Source organism: Telmatherina bonti (genome assembly GCF_933228915.1).
Source record: "Telmatherina bonti genome assembly, chromosome: 16".
Lineage (NCBI taxonomy): Eukaryota > Metazoa > Chordata > Actinopteri > Atheriniformes > Telmatherinidae > Telmatherina > Telmatherina bonti.
In genome coordinates this window covers 24,809,652-24,818,062 of record NC_136614.1, presented here as the reverse complement: position 1 = coordinate 24,818,062, position 8,411 = coordinate 24,809,652, and the positions used below count along the sequence as shown (strand labels likewise).

General features: G+C 39.9%; 1 protein-coding gene across 2 annotated transcripts in view; it reads right to left on the bottom strand.

Moving 5' to 3' along the window:
* Window positions 1-1,242: 1,242 nt before the first annotated feature.
* Window positions 1,243-8,411, bottom strand: part of epb41l2 (erythrocyte membrane protein band 4.1 like 2) — a 42,790-nt gene continuing 35,621 nt past the window's right edge. For both annotated transcript variants that reach the window (XM_079255452.1, XM_079255453.1), the window contains 7 exons: window positions 6,668-6,736; window positions 5,627-6,253; window positions 4,368-4,496; window positions 3,987-4,085; window positions 3,599-3,679; window positions 2,155-2,269; window positions 1,243-1,839 (listed from right to left, as the gene is read on the bottom strand). In XM_079255452.1, the coding sequence (XP_079111578.1) occupies window positions 2,165-2,269; window positions 3,599-3,679; window positions 3,987-4,085; window positions 4,368-4,496; window positions 5,627-6,253; window positions 6,668-6,736 (1,110 nt within the window). In that variant the 3' untranslated portion in view covers window positions 1,243-1,839; window positions 2,155-2,164. The remainder of the gene's footprint in view (window positions 1,840-2,154; window positions 2,270-3,598; window positions 3,680-3,986; window positions 4,086-4,367; window positions 4,497-5,626; window positions 6,254-6,667; window positions 6,737-8,411) is intronic.

The window sequence follows — 8,411 nt, the reverse complement described above, 5'->3', positions numbered from 1 at the left end:
TACAACAAACAGCCAGAGTCATGTCTCATTATATTATCAAGTCATGCTGTACGAGCTAAAAATAATCTGTGATCTGCACACTCTCAAACCAATTAACACAGTAGCATCCTATCTCGACTCACTTACAGGTGAAACATGCTGAATTTAATCCCATATATGGTTACGTTGTTTAGGCTGCGTTGGTTTTTATAACTAGTAGAGAATGAGAAGAAGCTGGGAGCGGACAGTGCTGAGCTATGGCGACGAACAGGCAGTAGAAAGCAAGGAATTGGCTTGAACTGGAATTTGGGACTGAACCACTTTCAAGTTGTCTTCATTTTGGTACCTTTGCTAGTCGTAGCAAGAAAGCTAATATGAATAAAACCAAAACAGCGCTGTTAAATGTGTATGCAACATAATATGCTGAAATTCTTGCCATTTCCACAGAGTAAGGCCAACTTTTATTAATATTCACATTTGATTTTGTCCCCAAGTTGTTAGCTGGATTTTTCCCAATTATTCCTCCAGTTCACTGGTTATCTCTCCCAATCGAGGTCAGTTTTATTCTCCCGTGGTTTCCCGAGGGCCCAGTAGGAATGGTTAGTGTCGTACATAGGAAGGGCTTGAGGAGGATATTTAGCTTACGGAGAGATGCTCCCATTTAATAACCTTTACTTTTCTGTACAGAGTTGTATAGAGCAGCTCTCGAGTCTGTTCATTTTCAGTTATTTCTTTTCAATTTCATTTAAAAAAAACAAAATCATAATAAAAATTAAACAAAGTGTACCCTAAAATGCCGTAAAAATTTCATTACATTTGGCTTCCCAAGCTTCATGAATGTAAAACCCACTGACCCATTTAAGATCCCTCCCATTCTCACCCACTGTAAATGTTAAAACTTCTCCTCTGGTTAAAGAGCTGCGCTAAATGTCAGCACAACTGAAAATGAACTGACTCAGATGCTGGTCATACACAAGAAATGTGGATGAATAACAAACCAAACTTACAAGAGAGAAGAAAACAAAAGAAAAAGATACAAAAAAGAAAACTAAAAAAAAATCTGGATGATTTTCTTTTACTGCAATATTTTAAGTTACAGCTCCCTCTTTATCGTAACTACTAAGAAAAAAATAATGTGACACATCTTGGTTCTACTATTCAGCAGAATGTAAATGTGTTAAAAAAAAAAAAAGAAAAAAAAAAGTGAGAACTGTGAAGTCAAAGGTAAACATTTTTTTTTTAATTTATGAAATTATTGAGTTAAATTATATTCTATTTCATTTACATTAAGAAGCAACAGGGGAGTTGTAATTTAAAAAATTCTTTTTTTTTTTTTTTTTTGTTTAAAGACTTTTTTTTTGTTTGTTTTTTGTTTTGTGAGGGATGCACCAACACCAGCTTTTTAAAATGGATCTAAACAAAGCTTTTCTCCATATTTAGTCTGGAATGGCTATTGGTGCATCCTCATTTTTAATTTTGCAACACATGTGAGACACACTATTGTTACTCTTTTTGTAAACCAGTGAAAGAAAAACTAATAGAAAAAAAATGAAAATCAAGCTACAAATGTTAGGGTAACTACATGGTTCTTTTTGCTTCCTCAGAAATATTGAGGACATTATCATATTTCTTTTCCTTGGTTTTGCAGTGAGGGACTGAAATGCACCAAAAATGTGTGAGAAAGACCATCTGGGATGACAGTGACAACTTCGATTCCACTATCTTAACCCTCCTCCTCTTCCTCCTGTTCTCCAGCTCCTCTTCTTCTCCCCTTCTGTCAAGTTCAGTTGTTGCAGTGACAAAGATTGTTTTTTTTTCTTCTTGTCAAAAGATAAAACAGTCATGATGGGCCTTTCAACTCTAGGAAAAGCAGATACAAGGTGGTGAAAGGTGATGAAAAGAATAGCAATTTCCCACTGGGATTAATAAAGTATCATTCATGTCATTTTATCTAATTTTATGAGACTGCAGTAGAATGGTATTAACATAGCTGTGGTTTCTTTCCTGTAATCATCCCTTTGTACTCCGCTTTCATCTCTCCTACATTTAACATGTATTTCTTTCAAATAATCACTCGTTTTTGAAGATTTCATCACCATAAGTCAAACCTTTAAATATCCTTCTCCGGGTAACTAAAACCACAAAATAATAATGAGTCACAGTTGCTATTATTACCTGAGTTCAGTCAATCCTCCTCCTCAGCCAGTTCAGTTTCTTTATGAACCACCACTCTGGTAACAGACATGTCAGGATGTTGCTCTTTGGCCTCCTTAATGGCCTGTGCCAGTGCCTGCAGTACCGAGGGGCAACCACACAGTGGCAGCACCGAGCACAGCAGGCAGTGGATGGAAGGGAGGGGAAAATGGGGGGAGTTAAATGAAAAAAAAAAATGAAATAAGAAGCATAAAGAAAAAATAACACGAAGGCTGGATTTACTTGCTAAGTGCCATTTTACTTCCTGGGGTGAACAGGATGTTAAATAAGAAGGGTGATTCAGTAAAATGGCAGCGAAGGAAACATTAAAACTGATAATAATTTCCAACGCTATGTGACATAAATATATTTCTTGGGTAAATCCAGCAAATTAGAGCAAAGAAGCAACTTAAATAAAAAAGTGAAGCAAGTCTTATAAAGACCAAAACCTAGCCAGTAGAGATGGTTGTTTTTCCTTTTTATTTCCTTTTAAAGCTACTATGAGGGCACAGCAAGTATTTTTATTCTAGTTTTACAAGAAGAAAGCTAACAGAAAGTATCACTTAAAAGGAATGATATGATGAATATTTGTCTTGGCATAAAAATGTCGAAAATGCCAACTAAATTTATTCAATTAGATCTCATGATCATGTGGATCAGACTAGAAATCAATAGTGATGGCTATTTCTGGCTGAATAGTGTCAAAATTACTAATTTAAACCCATACTTCCAAATCTTTGGCACCAGTGGATGCAAACAGGTTCTCTTACTTTAATTATAAAAATATATGCTCCCATTTGGGAAAATAACCATGTTATATTAAAACCTATACTAGGAGAAATATAAAATACAACCCCCTTGTGGGAGGTAAACATGGTCACCATATAGGCACATTTGGCTTCCTCAATGTAGCTTTGGCATATTTTGGTTTGAAATTAGATTTTAAGGAACTATACAGCTTAAACAAAGACAAAGACAGCACACCAAATCTACCAAAGAAGCAACATATTTAGGCAAAACATGCAAAACTCCTTAAAGGTTAACACATTATTCTAGATGCAAGGATGGTATAAGGTGAAGAGGGAAGCAGATGCCAGTCAATGGATGGAATCTTTGTGCAGCTGATGGCTTGTAGGCAGGAATCCCCAAAAAAGAAATTAAAAAGCATTCAAACTAAAAGCAACATGATGGACATGTCACCAGACCTATTGTAGTTCCATTTGAGTCACAGACACATTATTTCCTGATTGATGTCTTCAATCTACAAACCTAAACCTGAATAAGATGCTAAATGCTGGACATGGCAAGAATATATATCTAAAACTAATTCTCTGAGGGGTTTTCACACCCCCCACAGCGACCCAATGACCAGATGAGCAGGGGTCTGAAACAGCAGGTAAAGCTGAGCGATGAGCCTAAAACTGACCTGATCGTGGTCGATGTCACAGTCGCCGGTGATGACGATGCGTTTCTCGATTCTCGTCTCTGACAGCCCGCCCTTTAACGTCTGGAACATAAGAATAACAGACGTAAACTTGATGACTGTCTCAAGTGGTTAACAGTTATCAGCGTGGATACAGCCGCGTCGTTGGCGCTGTGCTGCTGATTGTGTTCCTCGGTAAGTGGCTTCTAATGTCTTAACAAAGCAGAGATACTGATTTTAGGGCCCCAAATAACATGTTACTTAATACATAAATGAATAATATAGTAAAATAGGATATCATTAGTCCAGATATGATCAGAGATGCTCATGTTTGCAGAAGTACTTAAACTGCATCAGAAAGGAGAGTGTGTTTGGCTGCTGGTGTCGGTACCTTGGTAATGTGAGTGGTTGTGGTGGTACACAAAGACTCAGAGGTGATTGTCTGAGCAGTCATCAACACTCCAGGCTCACCATCGCCATTACCGTCCAACTAATGGGAAGATGAAAGGACATGGTTAGCTCTTCATTGCCGCCATGCCATTTCACGTAAAAACTCTTTTCTACACAACACAGTTGGAATGACTGATGGCACCAAGCACTGCTGCTAGAAAGGAAGGCCTTTGGGACATTTGTATCAATAAGCTTTCAAATAGTGTTACATCTAGACCAATGGATCATATTTGAAAAATGAATGCAGACACATAAAAAAAAAGGAAGAAAGCAAAAAAAAAAATAAAATAAAAAAAGCTCCCTGTGCTTCTTAGCTGTGCACCTGTGCAGCCTCGTATGTGATGGTCTTGGTTTCCGTATGTACGATGGGCACTTCTTTTGTGGCTATCTCAGTTTTCTGGGCTGCAAACGTGTCTGATATAGTCACCATTTCTGTCTTTACCACAGGTGGCTGGGGAGGGAGGAGAAACAGGAGTGAGGGGAAGAGGAAACACAATTAATATATTAAATCTGAGCTTTGGAAACAATGCTGTATTTGTATCTATAAGCAATCTTTGGCATGAAACTGACCTCTAAATCAATTGAAATCTTGTTTATCATTACATGAAAGGTTGATTTTTATCAAAATAAAAGCAAACAGCTTTATACTTCTGAATGGAGGTGATACAGTGCTATACAAACTGCTACACATGCAAAGCAGCAGCTGTAATGTGTAAACACATAATATATATGAGCCAATGCAACAAAAGTCATGCAAAAAAGCGAGAGCCCCCAGAATCATGCAACATGGTGTGGGGAAAAATATAATATCTACTTATTGGCAGCATCACAACCACAAAAAACACTGCTGTCAACATGCAACCCAAAATACAAAATGGCACAAACATGCATAAAATACAAGCCAAAAAAACCCAGCAGGACTTAAATGCCTCGCACACAAAACAGCTATTGAAATGTAAACAAGATGACATTCAGATGAGTGGAAGGCATTTCCAAAGTGGTTGGCACTGATGTTTTCCACAAATACAAAGAGACACATCGCTGCCAAACACAATTAGGACACACAAATACACACACACACGGCAAAGGTGGAAACCAGCATGCAAAGCAAAAAAAAGTGAACACCTAAAAGCATCATGCAATTCCCACTTAGGCCCCATTTACTTCACGACACCAAAAACGAGGTAAAGTCGGAGGTAACGACAGCAAAATACCACACTGTGTGGGACTAGCCATGAAGTGTGATGACAGATGAACATGAAATCAGTACAAATGAAAATAATCACTAAAAATCAAGATGGTAACTTAACATGAACACAGACACACCAAAAGACTGGTGAGGGATTCTGCTTTCCCTGTTTGTTTGTTTGTTTTTCTTAAAGGCTCGTTTAAAGCCTTGCAAAGTTTTTCACGAGATAAAGACGAGTGTGAGGACGTACATGGGGCTTAAAGATTCACACAAGCAGGAAGGAAACTGGCACGGAGATAAGCAGCAGGGGGAAAAAAAGTAGGAGTTTCTACAGCTGGTAGGAGGGATCAAACCCCAGGGCAGCTCCGCAGCTGGCCCGGTGAAGACTTTACCTCAGAGCAACAAATAACCTGCGGCCGTGGTTCCACTTCCACCAGTGAGGTTTCTCCGTTCATTTTAGGCTCCTCCTCTTCTTCTGCCGGGACAGCCAGACCGATGAAACTGTTGGGGGTTTCATCTGGTGTCACCATGGGGTCATCGGTGCTTTCCTCAGTCTCCTGCTCACCTTCCTTCTCCTCCTCTGGATTCTTTTTCTCCGTCTCTGTGTCCTCCTTGCTGGACTCTTGCTGACCGGTTTCTTCTGCAGGCTTGCAGACCTCGGCTGGAACGGAGGGAGCATCTGGATCCGACACCTGCTGCTCCGCGTGCTTTTCTTCCTCGTTATTCTCCTGCTCTTCCTCCTCTTCTGGTATTTGCGTATGAGAGAAGGACACGGAGACGTTCGGGTGGTACTCTGCCTCCTCCTCACTCTCACTCTCGGAGGACATGCTCTCCTGCTTCTTCTGGTTTGCTTCCTCCACTACCACTACTTCCTCTTCCACTCTCACGTTCTGTTCCCTCGTTTCCTGCTCTGCAGGCGGATCGGCAGGAGAACTAGTTGTAACTGTGACAAGTCCAGGTTTGGTTGTTCTGGAAACCTCTTGGATGACAACGGTTTCTTCGATTTCAACCTCTGTTGTCTATATGCACACACACACACACACACACACACACATACACAAGCACACATGTACACAAAGTGCACGGGATGCACACAATGAGGTGCACACACATACACAACAAACGCATGGGGGCGAAAAAAAAAACAAAAACACAAGAGCAGAAGGTGATCATTGAACATAAATCATAATAAACTAGTGTAGGTTAACTGTAAATAAACTGACACAAAAGTAACATGGTGGGAAAAAAAAGGACAATGAGGTTCAACTGTGGACAAGGAGACATGAAGACCTGACAGGATGATGTAGGAAGGTAAAGAAAAAGGAAATTTCATGCTGTCAGCGGGAAAATGAATGAAGGTATGAAGGAAGCAATGGGTTGTATAACATCATGGGAGAAAGGCTAAAAGCTTTGTGAAAGAAAGTTAGGAGCACCTTTGCAGGTTCTTTGGTATCAGAGATGGTGTTATCAGCTGAGGGTGCTTCTGTTTGTGGCTCATTGACCTGCGGGAGAGGGAAGTTAGCGTGACATCATCAATCACACACCAATCCTGACACCATTATTTACATTAAGCTTTACAAGGATGCTTGTTATCACATCATGGAGATTGGGACTGCCTTTGTTATGTTCTCTCCTCTTATTCTCTTACTGTTCCTGCCTCTTGGTGTGTCTTTCATGCACCATCAAATCAGTCTCAATACAGCAAAGGTCATTGTAGCAGGCAAAAAGGGGATGGGATAAAAGATTTAAGAGGAGGGATAGAAAATGAAAAGATGAAAGATGGACTGAAGAGAATTTTTCCATCAATAAAAAACTCATCTTCGCTGACAGAAAAGAAGAAAAAAACGACAAGGTGGCATTGAAGTCAGCAGTGCCTTTCAAAACGACCGCAAGAAAAACATCAGAGCATGATGAGATTCCTGCCTGAAAATGTGTTTTGTGCCATTTAAAAAAAAAAAAAAAAAAAGCTCCAGTAAACAGGCACAGAATGAGCACATTATGCTCTTTTTTTCTCTATTCAAGCATCACAGAAAACTGCTGCTTCAATATCCACTGCCTTCAGTCGAGTAGTTTTCACCCCCTGAAGGAGCAGATTGTTACATTTGCATTCAACGCGCATATTTAATCAACAGAAATGACACCCTAAACGCCATGCCTTTAACAGCTGTCTGTTGATGCGGATGCGATTCATCACATCATTAAAGATGAATGGTCCAAAACACATCAAATACCGCTACTGTTCATGCAGCATCCACAGCAGGCATTATGGGCTTTAAAACACATCTGGCAAGCATCCTTAACTAACCAAAAGCATTGCAAGGCGTCAATTTACTTTCAACTTGGAGCATTGACATGACTGATTAGAGTAGATCTAATCATAAATGGTGTTTTGCGGATGAAAGTAAACCGACTCCTTAATGATCAGTAGTAGCAGAAGCACCTCTGTGGCAGAGAGTGTAGCAGTTGTGGAAAGAGGAAGGCTGCAGAAAGCATTGGGAGTGGTAGAAGCTGAACATGTGCTTATAAGAGCATCTAGTGTTGGTTCAGGAATACTGCAGGCAGCTTCAGCAGCTGAATAAAAGCCAGTGCCGGTGTGTCTGCTGAAAAGCTCAGAGGCTATCTCCTCTTCCAGGCTCTACAGCGAGACACACAGTGTAAACAAGACAGAAGTGAGGAAAGAAAAGACCAATCAGCCTCAGCAGATAAGACAAACACACACACACACAAAGCCATGCTTTTTGTCTCCACTACTGAGGACCAGAATAAAAGTCATGGGCTGTTAAAGCTAACACTGCATTAATAGTCCACCTCAAAAAGGGAAAGAAAAACGGTTAAAGTTAGGTTGATTTGATATTTGAGCAAAGTCAGAAACATCAGTCATGTGACGAATGAGATCGTGGAAACCCCAACGCTGCCGAAACAAAAGAAAAAAAGCTTTCAACATTCAGAGAAACAAACATTTATGTTACAAGAACAGTAAGGAAAAAGACTGAAGAGAAGAAGTGAGAAAGCTTCGAAGTTGTAAATCGGATCAAAACAAGCACACGGGATCTTCTTGCAGGAAAAACAGAGCTGCTGTTTGTTGCAGCTGAGAAAAATGCAGCTTCAATCCTCTGCAAACGTTTGCAGACAAAGTGCCTGTAAATTGTGAGTCTCGTTGAGACAAACAAAAAACCA